Consider the following 24978-nt stretch of genomic DNA (forward strand, 5'->3'; position numbering starts at 1 on the left):
AAAGATAATATTTCCAATAGCAACAGTTCTTTCTACTACTGAAATGCAGCTCTGACAGTGTTCATTTAGGGCAGGGGTGGGCAAACTTTTTGGCCTGAGGACCACATTGGGGTTGCAAAACGGTATGGAGGGCCAGGTAGGGAAGACTATGCCTCCACAAACAGCCTGTCCCCAGCCCCCTCCCACTTTCCCACTCAGAACTCCCGACCCATCCAACCCCTCCCCCGCAATCCTTGTCCCCTTACCACCCCCTCCCAGGACCCCCATCCCTAACTGCACCCCCAGGACCCCACCCCTATTCAACCCCCCTGCTCCCTGTCCCCCCCAGACTCCCTGACCCCACCCCCATCCAACCTCCCCCCACTCCCTGTCTCCTGACCGCCCCACCCCATCCAACTGCCCCCTGTCCCAACTGCCCCCTGGGACCTCCTGCCCCTTATCCAACTCTCCCCGCCCCCTTACCATGCTGGCGGCAGGACAGGCTTATTGGAAAGCCTGGGAGGTGGGCGGGTGCAAGCCGTGCTGCCCACGCAGCAGGTTAGCTACAGGGAAGGGGCCAGGGGCTAGCCTCCCTGGCCGGGAGCTCAGGGGCCGGGCAGGATGGTCCTGCAGGCCGGATGTGGCCTGTGGGCCATAGTTTGCCCACCTCTTATTTAAGGCCTCTTCCTGCCAGCATTGCTCAAGTAAAACATTGCAGGCTAAGCCCTCAGTTAGGAAATGCTCTGATCAGAAGTTGGGGAAGCTCTACTGGAACTCTGTGAGGCTACTAAGACCCCCAGTTAGCAAGACAAAATGTAATTTTATATTACACCAAGACCCAGTTTCACAGTCACAGCAGCTGTCATGAGTGGCTAGCAGGTCACAGGTGGGTTCTCAAGACAGGAACATAAGCTTTATAGAAGTCAGGAGAGATTTTTTTTTTTAAATTTCCTCTTAACTAAAATGACAAATATTCACCACCACTTTACAAAACATGATTCTCACTACCGCCCCTCACCTGTTGATCTTTGTGATTTCGTCCCAGCCAAAGCTCCATGGGAAGTTTAGTTCCTTCATGAGGAAGTGCTAACAGATCTAAATGTCACATGCCACTACTAACCCCTACTAAGGTACTAGAGAAAAATCTCATCCTCCACCTCAAGTGTAACGATCTCCCTGTCAAAAACAGGACCAAAAAAAAAAAAATCTTCCAATGCTGAGCAGCATCTGGGGGGGGTGGGGAGAAATACACTGACCTACAGGAGCACTCAACTAAGCCATGAAGGGAACAGTTTGATTGCTTGGCAAAGGATGCCAAAGGCTCTCAAGTTTCTGCTTCAAGATGAAATGGTGTCACTGACTCAGAGAAGTGCTGTGGTCAGTCCTCGAGGAAACTGATTGCTAGACTTTCATTGGAGTGCCCACTCAGTGGTGCTACCTGTGAATTATCATTATATGTAATACTCAAATTACCATTAGCACGTATTGTACTTCAGTGGTGCTGGAGCCAAAACAGGTAATTGTGCAGAATGTCCCAGTATGGGTATTCAGAATGGACTACAGTACAATGGCTGGAAACAAACTGAAGAGATCCTACAGAAGATTCAACTGTATGGATCAGACCAAAAAACTTGTTGGAAAACTGGGGAAAAGACCACAACCTCGAAATTCCAGACATAGGGATTAAGATGCATCTTTTTAGACACTGCACTGCTTAAGAATCATATTTTTATGTTATTATACAGAACCATGTATTTGTGTAACATGACAGATGTTTGCAGACACACATGTAAACGCAGGTCTATTGCCTTGCTTTTACATAATGTCAGTAAAGCTGGCTAAACAATCTCATTAGGAAGCAAATCAAAAGCAATTCCTAATTTGAAAGTGATGAATGAAAGCCTATGCCACCAAGCACTCCCCACTGCTTCTTCCCATCGCCCCAGTCTTTTCCTGAATTAATACTATAAAATGGGGAAGCACTCCAACTGAATGAAATCATTTTTCTGTTCCCAGTTCTCTCTGGGCAATGAGGCATTCTTATCTTCACGCCAAAGGGTTTCATAAGAGCAGCTTCAAGAGGCAAGCTCAAGCTCACCTTCAGAGAGAAGCCAGAGGAAGTTCTGAGGCATTTGTGGGAAATTAATCTTCCAATTCTTAGACAACCGTGACCATTTCTCTCATAGTCCTCCGGGACTAACTCATTGCTTTCCACATAACAGTACCAGCTGCTCTCTCCTTAGAGCTCTATTGAATCTATTTGTTTTCAGATTTCTGGAGGCTAATTTCTAATATGCATATTTCACAGGCAGTGGACATGACGTACAACTCAAAGTTTTGTGTTCATGTGCAGCCTCAAACAACAACTGTGTGACCCTACAGCCAACTCTGCCTCTCCTCTTCATACTTTTGTGGGTCAATGAAAGGCTTGTCAATGGACCGGATCATCAGTTCCCCACAGTACACGCATTCAGCTGCTACAATATCATCAATGTCTGCCTTGATCTGTTCCCGACTCTGCTGTCCCTTCCCCAAGCTGGTGGCATCTGTGTCCTTGGGGCGATGATGGGCTTTGGAGGGCTGGCTTGTGGCTCCCAGCTTCTTCTGAAGGTCTTCTAGCTTAGCTTGCTTGTAGGCAGGCAGGTTTGGAAAAACTGCCTGGAACAGACAGTCATAGTGAAACATGTGGCCGCAAAGGAAAAGGTAGAAAGGGCGGTTTAGGAGTGGAAAGTCACAGGCGGCACACTTCTCCTGAGGCTCCACAGAGCCATATTTGTTTCTCATCTCCTGGATGTCCTCCCGGATTCTCTTGGCACTCTGTGTAGCTTCCTCCATCTCTTTCTTCAGCTCCTCAATGTGCCTGTTGTAGTCCTCCAGAGAGTTGCAGATTGCCTCCTTGAAGTGGTCGATGGTGACAAAGTCGGGGAAGAAGGGAAGGACATCTTCAATCTTTAGTAGGTTGCAGCTAGAAAGGCAGGCCATAGCCTTCTTGACGTCCTTCTCTTCCTGGACCACGTGGCGAGCAATTTTCAACCAGAGCTTCTTCCGGAGTTCCTCATCTTCTTCAGGGAGGTCTGCACAGGACTTTGCTAGATCCACATCCACCTGAAAATTGAACAGAACAGTAAGGAAACAAAATTATGATTTCCTCTTCACTTCTCTCTCTCTGTCATAAGAGCCCACTACCAGTAAAGGAAGGACACCAGTAGGAGATCTCTCCATTTTATCAGTCATAACTACAGCTATACAGTTGACATGCCTACTTGGCTGTTTGTATGTCAGCCACATCCTCTCTCCCCGAGACATCCACTCCCAACTCAAAAGGTGTGCATAGCAATTCTGGATCACTTTGAAGAGTCATTAGGGTCCAGGAACACAACAGGAAGATCTAGCTCTCCAAAGCCACTAGTGACCTTCGACCTCCAAGGTTACAACAATGAATTAAGTATCCATCCTCATACAGCAGGCACAGTTACAATTTTTGACCTTTACTGGGCTAGAGCATTTATCTCCTCCACAATATTCTGTATACTCAGAATGTAGGATTCTGCAAATATTGTGATGAACTAAACTCAGTAAATGTCAGCACTTTAAATTGTACACACTGCACTGTCACCATTCAGAACCTAAATTACCTCTACACTAATTTAAACTTTCTACAAGGTGACCAAGGGGGGATAAATTCATTTTAAGTTTTTCTTCCTTTTTTTTTTTTTTTTAATTAAAGCAGGAGATTAAGAATAGGGTGGGAACCTCAGATCAGCAGAGCTGGTTATCAATGAGCAGAGTACCACAGAGCCGGGACTGCATTAACAGAAACCATATCCCCCACCACACAGTCTCTTTCACTCACCTAAGATTATGGTCTGTGAAAGTCAGATATCCACTGTGGGTATCTTTACATTACAATTAGACACCCAGGGCTGGCCCATGCCATCTGACTCAGGCTAAAGAACTGTTTAATTGTGGTGCAGACATTTCAAATCGGGCTGCAAGCCTGAGCTCTGGGACCCTCCCACCTCGCAGGGTCCTAGAGTCTGGGATCTAGACTGAGCCCAAACATCTACATCGCAATTAAACAGCCCCTTAGCATGGGCCAGGCAGCTGGCACAGGCTAGCTGATTTTTAATTGCAGCGTAAACATACCCTGATAGTTCTGAGTTTCCACTATTGCTCTAAGTTAATATGGTGACAGACATTCCCTCCTTTTCTTGGGGCCTTTATAACCCTTTAAACAAACTAGCCAGCCCTCCCACCCCTTCCCTTTAAGAAAAGGAAAGCTCTCCACCATCGGACCTTCAAGAACAAATTAACTAAGAGTACTAAACATAGTAGCACACACCTGCAGAGCTAGATCCACTGCTTCCTCATATAACTCCATCACTTTGTAAACATGGACACAGGCTCGGTGGTGTCCATGCTCCGCACACAACCGAAGCGCATACTTCAGGTCATAGTGGATCCTGTTAGGGTTGGCTCCTGCTTGTTCGAGATATGATAGCAGCGAATCTGGCCGACACAAAGCATAGAGAGACAACAGATAGTTGTGAATGGCTTGCTCCGTTTCCTCCAGCTCGCGCACACAGAATTCCATGTATCGAATAGCTTCACTGATCTGTTGGGTGCTCCCACTTTGGCTATAGTTGACGAGGGCAGGTATGAGCTTCCTGGCATCCAGTTTCGTGCCCATGGAGATCCAAGCATCAACCACCTTCTTGGGGATGTGCTGGATCAGGACCGGAGAGAACTTGTAAAAGAGCTTCTCATCTCTGTGTCTGGTAAGGACATTTAGGGCTTCTTCATAGTCATCATGCTGGCAGTGATGGGCTACCACTCTCTCATAGTCCTGCATAATAACTGAAAAATAGACCATGTGTTCCGTGTCCCCATGGCTTGCTAGCAACTCATAGATGGACACTCGGTTATTGAACAGGCACTCTTTGTTTCTGGGGCTGCTCAGAAAGCTGCAGAACTTCTCCCGAGTCTCCTCAAAGAGATTCCTTTTCGAGGTGTCCCCCTCCAGAGCACCTAACCGATTCAAGTAGAGCTCTGTTAACCAGGTGGTCAGCAAAGTTGTCTGGGTCTTTTCAGAGGACTTTAAGCTGGCCAGTTTCTTGAGCAGAAATTCCATCAATGCCTCCTCCTGCTTGGCTTCAATGAACTTAAGGGCAATCTCTTCAAAGTAGTTCTGGGTCAGTGCATAGCACTTGGCACTATCTAGGTACCTCTTGTTTTGGAAGGAGTGTTCTGCCTCTCTTGCTAACACAATATCCAGGCACTCAGGACGGTCTTTACAGTACTCTTTGGCCAGATCAAACTTGTTAATGTTCATGTACATCTTCCAGACATCTCTCGATTCCCGTTGTACGTGGTAGCGGAATACAACTTTCTCCGTGTGGATCCAGATCTGCCCGACTGTGGGATCTTTGATCATGCACTTCAACGAGCCAAACTTCTCCAAGAACAGGTCTTCGAAGACAACCTGCCCATTCAGAGTGCACACAGCCTTCACTCTGTCAGGCAGTAGCAGCAGGAAGTGGAACTGGGTGAGCACTATGGAGATTGGCTTGTTAGCTGCCACGTCTACATCAGACGGATACTCCCAGACCCGTTCATCACTCAGAATAGAGTCAGGCCGTCCATAGTTCAATGTACCATACAAGACCCCGTTTCCCATCATCCAGGCGAATGAGCGTGGGGAGGAGCGTAGCTTTGGAGTGTAAAATGCTATTTCGCTGTAGCCAAAGCTGGCTGGGAACTCTCGGAAGCTGGGCAAGTTGTCTGCATGCATGCCAAACACAAAGCCAAAGCCCTGCTGCTCCGCCCCCTCAGGTACTTTGCCAACAAACTGGAAGAGTCTCTTACGAGTAGTGGCAATGATAAAACATTTCCCGTCGAGCCCTCGCTCTATTTCCAGACAGCAGACTGGGGTTGGTCCTGCCTCCTCCTCTAAGGTATAGACCAGTCGGAAATACTGGTCCAGATTAGTGCTGAAGAGACTTCCCTCGCTGACAGAGATCTCAGCCTCATATATTTGGCCCTGGGCTGTCCCCACCAGGATAGGGCCAGTGTTAGTCTCTGAACCCAGAAACTTGTTCCAGCCCACACTTTCAATCAAGTGACCTTTCCAGCGGGAGAGCGTCCGCACCTTCTGAGCATTTCTGTTCAAATACAGGCATTCACTAGTGTTCAGTGCAATCACAAGATGAGATCCTGCAAAGGCATATAGCAAGAGATAGATGATTAATGGGTGCAAGGTTAAAGGAACTGCGAACACCACAACCCAGGCAGCACCACTACTGTAAAGCAAGACTTCTGGTTGTTCTCAGAGTCATGTTAGACAAAACATGGAAGTCAAGTTCCTAGAGTTCCCCCAAGAATTTGAATTCATAAGAACCTGGGGATTAGAATAATGGATGAGATCTGTGGTCCATTTAGCCTACTATCACAACTGACAGTGCTTCAAAGGAAGGTGCAAGAAACCCTATATGAACAACTCTGGAATAAATGGCCCATAGAAAGTCCAGGCTGCTAATTGTTGTCATTAGGTTTTATATTTTATAAGTGTTTCATCCCAGCTAGAGTTAACTGTGGATATTATAATTATTTAGAAATCTGCTAAGCTCCTGGCCTCCCAAGGCCAAAGGAGGCAATGGGCTCCAAAAGTTAGATGTACATTGTGTAAGGAAAATTTTCTTTTATCAGTTGTAATAAGCTCACTCAAATCAGCTCACATCTGTCAATGAAGACAGTGGTTCATATACACCAAAATGTAAGGAGTGAGGCACAATGCTCTTCCTCTAACACTTCGATATTAAATAGGCAGAGTCCCTGGACAATAATTAGGTAGTCTGAGTTCATTCCCCAGGTGGACCACGTACTCCTTCCACACACAGAACAGAAACCGGAAATCTTCCTTAATTAAATGCTTGTTTAACACAATTATTGCATTTGTTGTAGATATTAAACAGTATTTTGCAATTTCCCCTACACCATCACCTCACCTGTGTGGTCCAAAAACATCTTGTAGACTCTGGCTTCATCCTTGCGTCCCAGCTCTACCTGATTAGGTTCATCTGCCTTGCCGAGATCAATTCTGCATGGAGGAATGACAAAGCAAGTTACCCAGAGACAGGAAAAGCCCATGTAACTTTGGAAACAAAATTATACCTTTCTCTTTTTACAAAAGACCATGAATCTGCACCTAGTTTAGAGACAGGGTTTCCATGCAACCCAAGAACAGGCTGTGAAGGCTTCAGGTCTTAAATAGTACAAGTTACCTGAAAAGGGTATCTCTGCCAAGGCTCATACAGAGTTGGTTACAGGAGACCACAAGGCTGTTAATTTTCTCTGGAGGAGTGAAATCAATCCTTTGCTTGTTAAATATTGGAGTCTCCTTCTCCAGCCGAGCATTCACATACCCTAGAAAACGTGATAATACAAACGTACTTCAGAAAAGAGACAACACTAAATGTAACCTAAAATAGGGAGCAGAAACAGGGAGGGCTACAGGAAAGCGAAGCACTCCATCGTATGGAATCATGGGGAGTAGCATCTAATCTTTTCCCCAGGTGCATGTTTGGAGATACAGGACAAGTCTACTTTCCCATTCTGCCACAGTGCAGCAATTTGTCACATGGCATTAACCTGAAAATAAACAAACACAGCGAATCCCGAAAAGTCTGGAAGAAACTGCACATTACAGTTGCATGACAATTTCATAAAAAGCTGATTAAGAGGATGACAAGAAATTAGGCTTGAATAAAGACTGGGAGTGGATGTGTTATTACACAAAGTAAAACTATTTCCCCATGTTTATTCCCCACACCCCCTGTACTGTTCCTCACATGTTCTTGTCAACTGCTGGAAATGGCCCACCTTGATTATCACTACAAAAGGTTTTTTTTTCTCTCTCCTGCTGGTAATAGCTCACCTTACCTGATCACTCTCGTTACAGTGTGTATGGTAACACCCATTGTTTCATGTTCTCTGTGTATATAAAATCTCCCCACTGTATTTTCCACTGATGAAGTGAGCTGTAGCTCACAAAAGCTTATGCTCAAATAAATTTGTTAGTCTCTAAGGTGCCACAAGACCATTTGTTTTCTTAAAAAGAAAAGGCGTACAACTACAGGAAAATCAGGTTATTTGTTAAAACACTGAAATGGTGCTGTACAAGATGCTAACATAGATGGTATCTATGCTCAAGAGAGTTTACAGTCTAAAGAAAGACTCAGAAATCAGAGGTGGCATTAGTTTAAAATGTTTCATTTGGGGAGGATAAAATTAATTTCTCTTATTCAGTCTAGCATCCATCACACAAAAGAAAAGGCGGAAACTGAGATTATTCAAAAGATTAAAGATAGCTAGATTTTTCCATAAAATTAATCATTTAATTGCCAGGAAACAATTTAAGATCAGTGACTGCAAGCAATACAGCTGGAAGTCGCAACTAGATGAGTAGAAAAGTTTCATAATACTTGTATAATGTTTTACATCCACCAAGCTCAAAGCACTTGATAAAGATGAACAAGCACCGTTACTCCAATTTCACATTTGAGAGAAACTGAACCATGGGGTTCAGTGAATTGACTAAAGTCACACAATTTGCCAAGACTAGCACTCGAGTCCGGTGAGTACCAGAATCAGTGCCCTAACCATGAGACCACAACGCTGCCCAACAAAAGCCAAAACTAGGTATAACCGGATTCCAATTTCATTACAAACTGAAAACTTGAGACAGTGTGATCCAGTTCCTGGATCTTTTGGCAAACCTTGTTTGAATTTCAAGCAAGGCTAGGCCAAATTAAGATTTGGGGTTAAACCTGGCAAATGTGGTCATTTTGTCAGAGTTGCACAATGCATTTTAGGTCTGCTGAAGCCTGAAACTCAAAGTGAAACTCAGGTGTGTGTGAACTGAAACTGGGAGTCAGAGGGTGAGTAGAAACCAATGACTTTCATATTGTTCTAGTCACAATGCTGATCTAAACTAGAACCACCACCACCATTCAACTATTTTGCTTTAATGGCTCCACTTACATGTCAGAGGACCACCGAGCTGGCTAGCCTGGGAGACACCAAATTTAGATGGTGGCAGATTACCAGACAGGGTGATCTGTATAGCAGGTGGGAGGAGAGAGTTTTACATCAGCAGCATGACAATATATTCTGCTACAGAAACTGGTTCAGGACAGGCTTATAATTTTGTTTTGTTTCAGTTCATAAAAGCTTTTCAAATTTTAAAGCAGGTGAAGTGACCTCAAGAGAAAGCCAAAACACTAAGATGGTGAAGGGAGGAGGGTGAAGGACTAGCCAGGGCAGGGGGATGGGAAATTTATACATTAAGATGGATAGGCTTTTAACACCACATAGCAGGGTGGCAGAATGGCATAACTAGTTTCATTTTTCTGAAGCTGGACAGGGCTCACCTTTAGAAGCTTGGAACAACCTAGAAGCACACCGTTTCCATGCCTAAATTGGGCAGCTTCTGAAGGCTGCTCTCCTATGGTGGACAGACACTAGCCAAAATCCATAAAGGAATTCAACTCTGCCATGGAACTGTAAAATAATGTGACATTCACATGGAACAAAACATGAATGATACACATTAGTAGAATCCAGGGGACATTTGTGTGTCAACAAAAAGATTGTATCACAAAGCTCTCTCCATATCAGTCCTGTGATGCAAGTTTTTCCTCTGCCTGAATTTCCCATGCCCTCACAGGACACCATGTAACCCCTTGACCAAGAATATTGCATTCCTCTAACTGAATGACCAGGCCACCTCAGGCTAGACAACAAGAAAGGACTGATCATTTCTGGTTTCTTTCCTAGGTTAAATTTACACTGGCCTCCCTCCAAGGATGGAAAACCACTGGCTCCACAGGGAAATCTAGGACAGTTATGTCTATGTAGTGCAGTTAGCCTGGGAAAATCTTCACTTTCAAAGGATTTACAAGGTACACAAGGTTACTCTGGGAGAATTCTGCACCACTGCGCATGTGCAGAATTCATGTTCCCTGCAGATTTCTTTTTTCCTTCGCAGAAAATACATTCTGCAGGAGAGGTGCTGCAGTTATGCCTTTCACCCACCGGGGACTGCTGTGGTGCCAGAACAGAGGGCAGCTGCTCACCAGCCATAACAACCCATAGAGAGGACAGCCTGCATACCTCACAGTGTCCTGCCCACAGAGACAGATGAAAATGTACATGGGGGGTTGGGAGAGGAGACACAGACAGAGTGGGGCACATGGGGCTGCTGGGGGGTCACAGACTGGGGTTTAGAAAGGCTAATGGAGGGACAGGGGCTGAATAGGAGTGGGGGCGCAAGGCCACATGGGGACAGGGTGCAGGGACACATGGGAACCGGGGAAGGAGGTGCAGGGACATGTGGACAGGGGGTATATAGGGATGGGGGAAGGAGAGCATGGACACATGGGGACTGGGGCACATGTGCCTGACTGAATGGGAGAGGCTAGGGGGTTAACCAAGGTCTGTATGGGGGAGGTTCCCCAACTTTCTAATAATCCCTCCCCCCCCAAAAAAAAAAATCTCTGCTCCATACTTCTCCCACCCACATCCAACAACCCTCCAGATTCACTCCCAGGCTCCTTCCCAGCAATTACTTCTCTCTCACTCAGCTCCTCCATTAAGCCAACTCCCCCAAGCCTTTGCACTGCTTTTGAGAGGTGCAGGAAATATGGTTCTATATTGTAGTTTGAATGAACAATTACTCAAAGTTCTGTATTAATATGCCTAGTAAGGAATATATTTGTCAAAAAAAAAAATCCTGAATCTTTTTCATTGTCTGTATTGTTACAGACCTACTTGCTGACAGGTATTTTTAAATAAGTTACCAAAATAATTGAAGCTGGCATGATTATATTGTCTTATTCTGACATATAAAATATGCAGAATTTTAAAACATTGTGTGCAGAATTTTTATCTTTTTGGCACAGAATGCCCCCAGGAGTAAAAGATAGAACAAGGCAGCTGGAAACCAAGGCCACTGGCTAAAGCAGACAAACAGCAGGCATAAAGTTAAACACACAGTGTAAAAGGAGGGTTAGAAGACAGTTTGATTGGCAGGATAGGATTCTGTCGTCAGCCCAGCACTGTAGAGGCAGCAATGCTCTGCTGCCATGTGAGAGGGAGCAGAGTTTAGGCCTAGAACTCTGTAGGCTAGCAGGGGCCTGGAACAGCACAGGGAAAGCACAATCAGCCCCTATAGTCTTGTCCCTATGTTATTTTCAGCAACTTTCCCACTGCTGGTCTAGCACCAATGTAGCCCAGTTACTGGCTAGAAAAGATTAGCACTAGTGTAGATTGGCTGTCAACACTTATCACAGCATTGTCTAGACCTACTGCAAGCACAGCCAAATGACACGGAGACAAAAGTGCTGGCACCTGCTCTACCATCGCTCTCCCCATTGCTGCACTTATGCTAGTTCAATAGTAGCAAATTCAAAAAATAGCAAGCTTACAGGTAGCCAAAGCGTGTGCATTGGAAGAGATGGGAAATAACTTCATGCTAATTATGCAACACCCCTTTTGGCTAGCACTTAATTCAGCCTTTGTCTATACATAGTTTGACCATCCATTTAACTAAGTCAGCAGCACCCCCCTGCTGTGGACACTTATTTCAGGTTGAGTGTCTTATTTTGGCTTTGATTAAATCAGCGAGGAACTGATATAAGGAAAACTGAAAAAGGACACTGTTATCCTGAAATAAGAAGGTCCATAACTAGTGGTCATATTGATTCTAGTTAAATCAGAGCTCATATTGGGTGTAGACCAGTTTTCAGGAGTGGAGTTTCACTCTGATGGGAAAGTGATACAGACACCCATTACTGAAAGAAAAAAAAATGGAATGGAATGGAATGGAGGATGATCAAAGGCACAAGAATCAAGCCGTTAAAATGAGATCTCTAAGTCACAGTCACTTAGAGTCAAGGTAACTTTTTTCTGGCTAATTGCCCACTCAGGAAAAAATAAGGTTGCCTCAGTCAGAGGACCAATGAAAATGTAACTCAGTAAAGAAAGGGACAGTTTAGCTTTTGGATGGAAGGTTTTACTGATTTAAAAGCAGTTTAATTTAAAATTATGTATTTTAGATTCCTTGAGATTACCTGTAACAATGCAGTCAGTTGTATCTGCACTTCAGTCATTAATTTGAGATTTTTAATTAGTGATCTTCACCAGAAGGGGAGAGAGGTACTTTTTTAGCCTCTGTTCCTCTACACAAAAAGCTTGGGCAGGATTCAATTGGTTTTATTCCATCATATATCGTTTTTCTTGACTTGGAACGTGAGAACTAGTTTTGGTTTGGAGTCTCAATCCCATACCTCTGCATTCCTCTCAAATGTGCATAAAAACACCTTTTTAAATGTGTTTTATCTATCTGGGTTTAGGATTCTAAACGTTGCACCTTCATATTTCTGGATGAATCTTCTTTCTTTCTACATCCCAGAGGCTGAAACATCTGGAGAAAGACAATGAAATAAGATCACTACTAACTCCAGCCAGGTCTTTTGGGACTTGAGGAACCTGCAGTTTGCATTTCAGCCATCCCCAGTCTTTGCTCTTTTGCGATCTATATCTTTCTGAAATAGCATCAGTAAAAGCATAGCACTTCGGCACATACTTCAATTAGCTTAACACCTCAAAAAATTTCAAGTACAATGTTATCGTTTGCTCTTCTGTGAATGTGCTCTACGTAAAGCTATTACTTTTATCTATTCCCCAAACTTTGGATCTGTCTGCAACTGCTGCCAACCAATTTACTTTCAAGTCATGTTCAAAGCCACAACCGGAGCCATGAAGGGACACCCGCAGATTCTAAAATGATGATGAACATGGCTGCATCTCAACTCAAACACGGTTCAGCCGTCCCCTTTGCTGACACCCATTTGTCAGCAACAGGTAAAATTTTTAGTGAAGACAGAGTATATAATAACTGAAAAACTACTTAAGAGATGATAATGCAGGAGTCAAGAGTGAAAGCAGAGCAAAAGGGAAGGAAAGGAATTGTTAGCCAAACTCTTAAAACCATTCTGCTTTCGTTAACTTCCATTTAGCACCAAAATAATTAACCGGGGGGGGGACCTCTATTAGAGATTCAGAACCCTGACTTCAATTAAACTTAACCAAATAAAGGTAACAAGCCATATTTTAAGAAATATGAACTTCAGTGTATGGACTATATTTAATTTGTTCTCTCTCTCTCTCTGTTTATCCTTTTTATTTTATACACAGCCTGGTATAAACAAATTTTTCCCACAGATATATACCATACAACCCTGCTTATCTAGCAGTTCCAGACAATACTTAACCTTTTGATAGGTTAGGATTCAACTAAAGTGGGGAGCCAGTCATAGATACTTTCAGAAGCTTATGCCTATAGATTTTTAACTCAGCAAAGAGATGCCAACTTTGCAGAGTGGCCAGCACTGAAGTGGCAATGCTAGATAGAACATAGTCCTTTTAAAGCTAACTGGGTCTCATATCTAATTCAACCTTATATGGTGGCAGTAGGGGAAATCATATGTGAAACTCAAGACTCACTAGTTTGATTAATAGGCGAATGTACTACATAACTGCCCCTCTAGCAACTTACTCCTCATTCATATTGCATAGCTAGCATAACCCATCACATAATTATTGTATATTTATATTACATTACACAGATGGACCTAATGTAGGTGCCAGCATTTCACAAATTGTGGCATAAAGTTTCAGGCCAACATAGATTGCTTTCATGCCACACTTCTCTAGTGGTAACCATACTAATATGAAATCAGCCCATGAGAATTATACAGCCATTATACATGTGATGGAACCTATGTTTTCTGCATCCAGTATATTGGTAAGTTTCCCTGGGCTGGGCAACTAACATGATGTCACTAAGCATCACACATACAAAATGTTTAATAGTTTCTATAGTTACTCAACTTCCTCAAAAAGGAAAGGAGCAAAGAAAGACTAAGAAACTGATTAAAAAACAAAATCAAGAAATAAGTGGCATAGACAGGAGGCCTCCTGTGAGACATTACGGCCACAAATTTGGGTTGACAAATGGAGAAGTAGTGGTTAGAGCTCACCCCAAGCTCATAACTTTAAAACCATTTCACATTCCCTCTTTTGCCTCGTATACAAGTGCATTCATATAGCAGTGGTATTTTAGGATTAAGTCGTTTTCCACCCCACATAATAATTTCACTCTAGAGATTCACTATAATCAAAATTGCAATGAAGCAATTTAGGACTGGCATCCTTGTTCCTCAAACAGTTTCACTCTATAACCAAGTTCAAGCTAAGCTCTAAACATAGGACCCTACCAAATTATGGCCATGAAAAACGCTTCATGGATGGTGAAATCTGGTCTCCCATGTGCTTTTACCCTATATTATACAGATTTCATAGGGGCAACCAGTGTTTGTCAAATTGGGGATCCTGACCCAAAGGGAGTTGCAGGGGGGTCATACGGTTATTTTAGGGGGGTCACAGTATCATCACCTTTACTTCTGCACTGCTTTCAGAGTTGGACGGCGGGAGAGTGGTGGCTTTTGGCCAGGCACCCAGCTCTGAAGGGGATGCCCTACAAGTACCAGCAAAGGGTGGCAATACCATACCATGACATCCTTACTTCTGCGCTGCTGCTGGTGATGGCTGTGCCTTCAGAGCTGGGTTCCGGCCAGCAGCCATTGCTCTCCGGCCACCCAGCTCTGAAGGCAGCGCCGCCATCAGCAGCAGCGCAGAAGTAAGGATAGCAGTACCACAACCCCCCCTACAATAACCTTGTGACCCCCCCGACTCTACACATACAACTCCTGTCCTCTACGATTACAACACCATGAAATTTCAGAATTATTTATCTGAAATCATGAAATTTACAATTTTTAAAATCTTATGACTTTGAAATTGATCAAAATGGACTGTGAATTTGGTAGAGCCCTATTTATACACAATGGAGTATCTGAGAAGAACTGATGCACTGTAACATTGTGTTCACAGGTTAAGTGCACAGACTGCATTTGTGATTACAAAAATACTGTACACATCTTCTCATTTTCTGTACTTCAGCTATTAGCAAGGCTTCCATTTGCTAAACCTAATGTAAAATTCATTTCCTTGCAACCACCTCAACATGAAGTAGTAATGGAAAAATCCAATATGGACCCAGAGACAGTCAGAGCAGAATCACATGACAGAGTGCCCTCTCTATCCTATAGCACCTATCTTTGGTACCTATAGTTACGAATTAAGGCCTTAATTGTCCTCACATAGAGAAAACCAGGAAAGATGGGAACACTGAGAATTCATTCAAAGTACTGCATGATGACATTAATAATTTGCTCTTCTCTAGCGTCACTATAGAATCTGAAAACGCATTACAAACTAAACTGCACAACTATCCAGGAGGTATTATGACACCCATTTAACAAAAGGGAAACGGAGGCAAGGAGGGGTTATTTGACCTCCGTGATACAGGAAGCCACTGGCAGACTTGAGAACAGAACCGAAGTCTGACTCTGCAACTCTATTTAACTAGTAAGATCACAGTGCCTCTCAAGGCCATCCTGACTCGAGTCAACAGGGCACTATCCTGCAGGCTTGCAGTGCTTGCGCTCAAATCAGACTAGGGGGAGCGCGGGGCATCGTGGCCCCAGGGCAGTTCTCACGCTGTGACCTGCACAGATGATCACGTAGCCCCAGGCCCCCGCTTACCGGAGTGCGGGATGCCCACGTTGACGCGGCTCTGCTGCAGGGAGGCAGAGCGGGACAGCGAATCTTCGTACTCGTCCAGGATGGAAGCCATGGCCGCCCCGGCCGCCCCCTCACCAGCCAGTCCCGGGGCCCCGCCACCCACTCAGCTCCCTCCCAGGAGACACCGGGCACCCCCCTCAACTCATCCCAACGCAGCTCAGGGGTTAGACACAGCCCCGCCCCCGCAGCGCCCTGCACCCTCCGACAACTCCCCTCCTGCAGAACGCCCCGCCCCCCAACAGACCGGGGAGCAACTTCCGCTCCTGCAACACCGATACCGATCCCGATCCCGCCCCTCCTGTCTCGCGTTCCTTCGTCGCGAGCCCGGCCAACCCCCTCCCGCCCCGGTCACTCCGGCCCGGCTACTTCCGCAGACGCTCAGCTGACCAGCCCCACGTGACCTGACTGCTTGCAGGCCGCTGCGCTTCCGGTTTCCGGGCGGCTGCGCGTGGGGCGGGGTGTGTCCCTCACGTGCCCTGAGCGGGAGGTCGCGCGCCTGTCGCTGGCCTAGCGTCGCCCCCCCACCACACGCCCGCCTATCGCGTCACCCAATAGGCGCGGGGCTGTCGTGACGCCCTAGGGAGCCCCCCGCACGGGCAGGCTTGCAGGGTCTGCACGTAAGCCCCGATGGTGCGAGCACTACGCGCTGCTCAGCCAATCAGCGGCAGCGCCCTGCTCAGCCAATCAGCGGTAGCGCCCTGCTCATCTCGGGTGTACATCCCGTCCCCGCGCTAGCCAGGCCACCTCTCATCCCAGGGTTACCTGCAGGGGAACGGGCCAGGCGTGTTGCCTAAAGACACAGAGCAGTCCCACATCAGGAGGTCTCCGGCCGCTCTTTCTCAATGGTGGGCGGTGGCCCTGAGGCAGGGGGCTCATATAAGGCAGTCAGGGTTGTGTGGCCTTGAAAACTGTATAAAAATCTAAAGCAAAGAAACTCTTAGGCTGGGTCCCCGATTCCCAGTGCGCTTGAAGGTCAAGTGTTCTCTGTCAGCCCCTAGAAATATACACACAAATTGATTGTATTGGCTTATAATCAATACATTTTTTTACTCTTACGGTACAGTAAAAGTAAAAGGGTCACAAACTTTTCTTTCAAATATGGCGTTGCCAACTTGAAAAGTTTGAGAAACATGGATCTGTTCAATGTCACCTTAGCCAAAAAGAAAATGCTTTTTAATGTAAAGGGCTCTGTTCGGATGAGGCAAGGCAGGGTGAGGTAATATCTCTATTGGACCGACTTCTGTTGGTGAAAGAGACATGCTTTCCAGCTTACACAGACCTCTTCCGGTTAACATAAGAACATAAGAATGGCCATACTGGGTCTGACCAAAGGTCCGTCCAGCCCAGTATCCTGTTTGCCAACAGTGGCCAATGCCAGGTGCCCCAGAGAGAGTGAACCTAACAGGTAATGATCAAGTGATCTCTCTCCTGCCATCCATCTCCACCCACTAACAAACAGAGGCTAGGGACACCATTCCTTACCCATCCCGGCTAATAGCTGTTAATGGACTTAACCTCCATGAATTTATCCAGTTCTCTTTTAAACCCTGTTATAGTCCTAGCCTTCACAACCTCCTGAGGCAAGGAGTTCCACAGGTTGACTGTGCGCGGAGTGAAGAAGAACTTCCTTTTATTTGTTTTAAACCTGCTGTCCATCAATTTCATTTGGTGGCCCCTAGTTCTTATACGAACAAGTAAATAACTTTTCCTTATTCACTTTCTCCACCCACTCATGATTTCATATACCGCTATCATATCCCCCCTTAGTCTCCTCTTTTCCAAGCTGAAAAGTCCTAGCCTCTTTAATCTCTCCTCATATGGGACCCGTTCCAACCCCCTAATCATTTTAGTTGCCCTTTTCTGAACCTTTTCTAATGCCATTCTGTTCTGATAGTAAACTGCAGTCCAACTGGATTAATATAACCCATTATTTTAAATGTTTTCCTCCCTTCTGGACCCATCACTTAATTTTAGCATTAAAAGCTGAGTTTAAAAATACCAACTGTCTTCTACAATATGTTATGATTGTAACTTAGAGATGGGCCCAAACTTGAACCTCATAGCAAACCCCATCAGGTTTCATCATTGTGTGGTATTTGGATTTCAGTGCCTAGATCCAAATCCCTATTTATGGTGTTTTGGTTCTTGATCAGACCCAAACTGGAAAAGGCCTATTTTCTTATTTTGGTTTGGTTGACAACAGCTGAATTTGTGAGATTTTGGGCTGAAATCTCATGAGATCTGTTTATCTGATTTCAGTGCTGTTAAATTGGAAGCCAGAGTTTAGCATGGATTTGAAATGAAACTTTAGCCCTAAACCTAATCCAGATTCTGAACTAAACACCTGTTAACCCATCTGTTATTCCACCTCCAATTCTGATTCAATTTACTTACAAACGTTTTAAATAATTATAGTGCTAATTCATGAACTCAAGGCTTACAGACAGGAGTTGTTTTAAGTGGGTAAAAGCATGCAATGCATTTTTCAGTTCTTTTAGGTATCTAGGAGTTCATGGACAATTAGGTGACTCATTTTTGCAGGGCTTTACCAGAAAAGAAAAGAAAAGAAAAGAAAAGAAAAGAAAAACAGAAACATAAGCTTTCTCCAGCAGGTGGCACATGCACCTAAACAATGAGACATCTTCACAGACACAAGACCAAACTCATTTCTGGTGCAAGTTATATAAGGGATAAATTTGACCTACAATCTTTGACTTGAAAAAAAAGAGACTAGGACTAATATCTATGCTTATTTTGGAGGGGCCTTTAAGAAAGCATTTTTGGAGATAACTTTATTTGTATTTCATTTTCATTTATTCTGATTTAATATTAAAATTAATGCAGGATTTTTATTTTATTTATTCATTAATTGCCTCTGAATGAAGCTAGGATGACAGCCAAGCAACATCTGTGCATTTTTCTATGTCATCACTTGTAATTCCAGGAAAGAATAGAGAGGGTCATTGATCCTGGGACTGGGAGAACTATGTGCTAGTACTTTCTCTGTATACTCCATGACTGTGTTCTGTGAAAGTCTGTTAAAAATCAGACATCCCCATTTGTCCAAGTATTAAATGTAGTACACAGGGGCTTAAAATGTTTTTATTGCTAGTGAATTCAAAAAATAAGCAATTCCTATTAATTGATCAAGGAAAACATAAGTACAAGCAAATATTAGGTTTGTCTTCCTTCTTAATTTAAGAATATAGAGAACCAGGTAATTTATTTGTGGCTTTCTGGCTCTTTGCAGGTTGCCAATGGGGCCCTAGCTGTCACAAAATTTGGGGACCTCAATTTAAATCCACTTGTGGTATACAGTTTGTACACAAAGAGGATCTGATTCACCCTTGATTTGCACTTTATATAATTGTTCATGCCTGTGCAAAGTGGGTATAAAATGCTGGCAAAAAAGAATGGTTGCATTTTACACCCACTTTGCAATCACTATTTGTAGATGTAAATGACTATACAAGGCACATGGCAATGGAGGATCAAACCCAGGATCTTCTCTTCACCTTTTTGTCTATGGAAATGGTAAGACATCTTTCCAGAATACAGGGAGATGTGCAATTAGGTGCCTGACATGATGCATGACGAATCAGCATTCGCTGTCTCTCTCGTTAAAATAGTGATTATGAAGGTGACTGGTGAGGAAGATGTGTGTGTGTCTCAGCTCCTCTAGCAGGTCTCAGTTTCACCAGGTCTCATTTACCCTAATATCTGTCTCACCACCTCTGCATCTCTCCTAGCCTGCATCTCCAGCTGTTCTGCCCTGGTGTCAGATAGCTTCTTCTTTGCTTTCATCATCTTTATGTTCCTCATTTTCCCTGTACCAGAATCTATCACCTGTAGTTGCAACCTTGTACTTCCTCAGAGAGTTGCAGATACGTGACCACAGTGCACCCGTGTGTACTTGCAGTTGCAGCTAATCTGATTGAATGTGACTAGACAAAAGTGAACGTAAAGTTTACTCAGTAGCCAATAACACTTGCTGCCAGTGTTTTTTATGAATTTCTCTCTCACTCCAGAAGAAAGAAACCCAGGTATTTTAAAATCTTTTAAACCTTCATAGATATATGTGGGCTCTTTCTAGTGCAGTTTGAATAGTTCAATCAATTTACAAAAAGCTAAGATGTGAGAGTGAACAAGGAGTATTTGTAGGTATGTCTACATGTCATTGCAGCTGGGACTGGGAACATGTCTGCCAGCCTGGATAGATAGATATGCATTAGCCAGAGTTGCCAACCCTCCTGGATTGGCCGGGAGTCTCCCGGAATCAGTCTCAATCTCCTGGAGGCTACTGAAAACAATCTGGGAGATTTTAATAGGCCACTAAAAGTCCAGTGGCACAGCAGGACTAAGGCAGACTCCCTACCTGGCCTGGCTCCGTGCAGCTCCCAGAAGTGACTAGCACGTCCCTCTGGCTCCTAGGCACAGGAGCGGCCAAGGGGTCTCTGCGCACAGCCCTTACCCCATGTGCTGACTCGGCAGCTCCCATTGGCCGGGAGCCGCAGCCAATGGGACCTGCGGGGGTGGCGCCTGTAGGCAGGGGCAGGGCACAGAGCTGCCTGGCCACCCCTGAGCCTAGGAGCAGACATGGCGGTCGCTTCTGGGAGCTGTCCAAGGTAAGCACTACCCGGCCGGAGCTTGCACCCCTCACTTCCTCCCGCACCCCAACCTCCTGCCCCAGCCCAGAGCCCCCTCCTGCACTCCAAACCCCTTGGCTCCAGCCCAGAGCCTGCACCTCCTCCTGCACTCCAATTCCCTACCCCAGGCTCAGCCCAGAGCCCCTTCCCACACTCTGAATCCCTTGGCCTCACCCCCCAGCCCACAGGCCATACCCCCACCCCAGGCCCCAGCCCAGTGAAAGTGAGTGAGGGTGGGGGAGAGAAAGCAAGGGAGGGATGGGGGCAGGGCCTGGGAGAAAGGGCAGGGGCGTAGCCTTGGGGAACGGGGCTGGGCAAAGGTATTTGGGTTTTTGCAATCAGATAGTTGGCAACCCTAATTAGCTCTGCTCGAGACAGTGTTAAAAATTGCAGTGAGCCTGTTGCATCTGTTACACGTGGCCCGCCAAGGTTAGCCCCCTGGCAGGCAGCGCTGGTTTGTTTACTTGCCACATCCTCAGGTTCAGCTGATCGCGGCTCCCACTGGCCACAGTTCGCCGTTCCAGGCCAATGGGGGCTGTGAGAAGCCACGGCCAGCACATCCCTCAGCCTGCGCCGCTTCCCGCAGCCCCTATTGGCCTGGAACGATGAAATGTGGCCAGCGGGAGCTGCGATCGGCCGAACCTGCAGACGCAGCAGGTAAACAAACCAGGGGCTTACCCTGGCGTGCCACGTGCCGAAGGTTGCCGATCCCTGGGCTAGCCACATGAGTGCAAGCCCACCTAATTTCTTGCGTCGGTACACTGCTATTTTCAGCATGCTAGCTGGAGCAGAGCTAGTGCATGTTTATCTTCCCCGGGCTGGGAAGCACACTTCCAGCTGCCATATAGACATATCCTAAGGGGTCAACTCATATAGGACCTTGGCATGACAGATTCTCAATATTGTAAAGATGCCCCTTTGTCCTTAGACTTAGACTTTGTCCTTAGATAGACTGCTCCACCTGTAAAGCTGGCTACAACAATTAGAATCTGAGGCTAAAACCAGTGTTTTTCTCCTAATTAATCATCTGTTTTTGTTAATAATAAGATTATATCCTTCTATATATCAGTTTGCTTGGCACCTTCAGAACTATTCACTACTCAAATGTGTAAGTCGAAATTTCATTGTAAACCTGTACTTAGTTTAATGCAACAATTTTGCGTTAATCTGAAGCTACAGTTAGTAGTCCAGCCCAGGCTAGTAATGACTGATGCTGTTACTATATGAAGTCTGTGTAGTCTGTATGAAATGTGTTTGGTCATCTCAGTTAAGTTCCTAATGGACAGGTGTCTGCATCACAAAAAAAAACATTGCAGTTGGTACTAATAAGCATTCTCAGGAGAGAGGCCAAGAATAGCTCTGTGACCAAGTTACTCCCCACCGCACCCCCGAGAGATTATCTTTGCAGGATAGGAATGAAACATGTTAAAGAGACAGGTTTCAGAGTAGCAGCTATGTTAGTCTGTATCTGCAAAAAGAACAGGAGTACTTGTGGCACCTTCGAGACTAACAAATTTCACCTGTGTTATACAAACTGAACTCGGTTGGCCACGGTTGGTTGTTAAAGAGACAGCTTGCACTGCAGCTGCCATGGCATACCTGTTGCATTGAAAGAGCACATGGCTATCAATCCAGTATCTCTTGTGAACTGGGATGTACTTTCATTACCAAAACAAACTCTTAATTGAGGACAGGTTAGTGCTATTGTATGAATCCTCTCTCCATCCAGGCAGAGCTATACCTATGTGTTCAGAGCCAGATAAGACATGAGGAAGAAACTTGTGGGAGCTTCCCAGTTTCTTTCCCACAAATTAATTGCTTGGTAAAGGTAGTTTAAAAATAATTTAAACAGGAGAATCAGGGCATCTCACCCCATTGAGGTGAGTGCGTCATCAGCTGACTGTTGTTAGAAATCTGTCTACAAAGAAGGGAAGTGTTGACCCACAGAGAAATATAAGATTGTGGGAGAGGGGATTTTCTGTACTCCCAGTGAGACAATTCATCTTATAGGAGACCCACCCATGGGTAAACAACAAATGGGAAACAAAGTCTGCCAGGTGCTTTTCATCTCCTCCTTCTGCTGCTGTTGTCACTTTTGCTAACCGTGGGAAATTCACACTCCCTCTGATTTGCATTCAACTTCTTCCTCTTTCTGGGAAGCAGCACCAAATCTTTCAGAGCGGAACAGCTCCCATAGTGTGATCTCATATTTCAAATGTGTGCTAAGAAACCACTGCAGGGACTCTGAGCGCATGAAACAATTTGTTGCATTGCCTTTCCTTACTATGGCTTGGTGCATGTACACAGCAGTACCATTTCTCAAAGCAGCAATAAGAGGAGCCACAAACAGCACACCTTATGGTATTGACTATACCATTGCATTCTGGGGCTCCTGAAGTAGCTGATCCATAGCCTGTGTTTGGACGAACCTTCTCTTAAAATCTCCCATCAGCACAACAAATACAGGGACTATAATGTAGACCAAACACTGCCATTTCAATCATCATATCATCTAACCCGGCTCAGAGCAGGTCTAGACAACACAGTGGTTAAAACACTGGCAGCAACTTAACTATACTAGCTATCATTGCAATGAACAGAGCTGTGCTGGTGAGAATGCAATGGTGGGAGATTTTCAGAAAAATGTGAGGGTAGAGATGGCCATACTGCCCAATGTTGTTCCTGGGAGAAAGGCTTTTGGGTACTTTCCAAACCTGGCAATGCCTATGGATTTTTCCATCACTGTAGTAAATCCATCCTTTCAAGCAGTGGTAGTTAAGTTGACAGAAGAATTCTTCTGTTCACCTAGCTGCGTATACAGTGAGAGTTAAGTCAACCTAACTACATTGCATCGGCATGGGGTGAAATTTTTTGTAAACAAGAATGATGTCACTTGGTTGACTTAAGTTGTAGGTGGGTTAGGTCTTAGCTGGTAGCACTCAGACTTCTAGCCTAGCAGGCTGTGGGTTCAACTCCCACATCAGGACTTAACCCCATATCCAAGATTGATGGTGCAATCTTTGTCTGCATTGGCCTTTTCTTCTCAAAATTTCCCACCATTCTATAATTTGTTCCTCTCCACTGTGGTATAACAGTGGAAGTGCTAGTGCTGTTACCAGCACTTTTGCCCCTGAGTCTCCTCCCCTCTCTCTGTTTGTTTACTTGTCTTTTTTTAGTTTGAGAGCTCTTCAAAGCAGGGATTGTGTCTTCTTCTCTATTTATAAAGTGCTTAGCATATTGTGAGCACCACTGGAAAGGAATAAAAAATGCAAAAATGGGAGACCAGATTGGAAAACCCCATGCACATCCATAGAGCTATGAAAATGTTTCACTGCTTTTGCCAGAACGTAGCAACAGTTTCACCTGTGTTATATAAGCTGGACTCGGTTGGTTCCAAGCACATAAAGTTACCCAATAAGACGTGTCATGCTCTCTGTCTTTCATTTATTTTCTGTTGCCATGCAATATTGTCCAAGGTTGCAGCTCCTGTACATCTGTGGGAATCTTTTTCAACAATCACAGATTCTCCCTGCTGGGGACACTGCACACTGGCATTGGGCTTAGAAGTGCATTATCACTGTTTCTTCTGAAGAAAAAATAGTTTTGAGAGATGAGCAGGGACCTTCTTTTTGTTCTGTTTGTGCAGCACCTAGCTCAATGGGATCCTGGTCCACAACTGGGACTCCTAGGAGCTACAGTAATGCACATAATTAATAATAAGCACCAATAACAATAATAATAATTAATAATAATGATTAGGGAATTGATAATGCATAACAGAGCCCTTCACCTGGAGGATGCTGGCTGGAATCCAGCTCAGATTGGTAGTGACTGAAAGTCTGTGCCATTTGATGGCTCTTCAGTGACCTTTGTCAGGCCAGGTCTACACTACAAACTTACGTCAATAGAACCACATCACTCAGGGGGATGACGCACTTATACCGACCTAACCCCCCTTGTAGACTGCACAATGTCAATGGGAGAGTTTCTCCCATTGACGTAGTTACCGCCTCTCATGGAGGTGGATTAACTACACCAAAGGGAGAAGCTCTCTCGTCGGCATAGGAGCATCTTCACTAAAGCGCTACAGTGGTGCAGCTGCGCCTCTGCAGCGCTGTATGTGTAGATAAGCCCTAATATGCATTTGTTGGTCTCCATTCATTTCCTAATGAACAGGTGTCCACATCACAAAGTCCCACTGCATTTTGTACTAATAGGCATCCATGTTTGAGCAGAAGGAAAGATTCTGGGCTGTAGGCTGAAATCCCCTCTCATTCCCCTTCAGAACAGGGTAAAGGCACCTGGAGAAGTCAATGTGGACAACTTGCATTGCCACTGCTTTTGCTGTACCTGTTCTGAGCTTAGAGGACTTCACCCTGCAGGGCTGTCGGGCCACCACCTTTCACCAACACTAAAGTCACTGAAACTGTAAGCGAAAGAGAAGAAAATGTAGAGAGCAAGCGGAGAGGCTGGCAGATTGAGTTCGCTCAGACGCTCATGAAGCAGAGTCAGGTTACAAGGACAGGACAGGAGGTTGGACTATGCAAATCAGGCTTTTTTTAAACCACTACAGGTGTAGAACTAAGTT

At 45.0% G+C, this 24978-nt stretch overlaps 1 protein-coding gene across 1 annotated transcript; it reads right to left on the reverse strand.

Moving 5' to 3' along the window:
- Positions 1–924: 924 nt before the first annotated feature.
- Positions 925–16399, reverse strand: VPS18 (VPS18 core subunit of CORVET and HOPS complexes). Its single transcript, XM_038407196.2, has 5 exons — positions 15706–16399; positions 7260–7401; positions 6984–7075; positions 4322–6192; positions 925–3084 (listed from the first exon to the last, which is right to left on the reverse strand). Exons 1-5 carry the CDS (start codon positions 15794–15796, stop codon positions 2356–2358), a joined length of 2925 nt encoding a protein of 974 aa, XP_038263124.1. The 5' UTR covers positions 15797–16399; the 3' UTR covers positions 925–2355.
- Positions 16400–24978: the final 8579 nt, after the last annotated feature.

Source organism: Dermochelys coriacea, chromosome 6 (assembly GCF_009764565.3).
Source record: "Dermochelys coriacea isolate rDerCor1 chromosome 6, rDerCor1.pri.v4, whole genome shotgun sequence".
Taxonomy (NCBI): Eukaryota; Metazoa; Chordata; order Testudines; family Dermochelyidae; genus Dermochelys; species Dermochelys coriacea.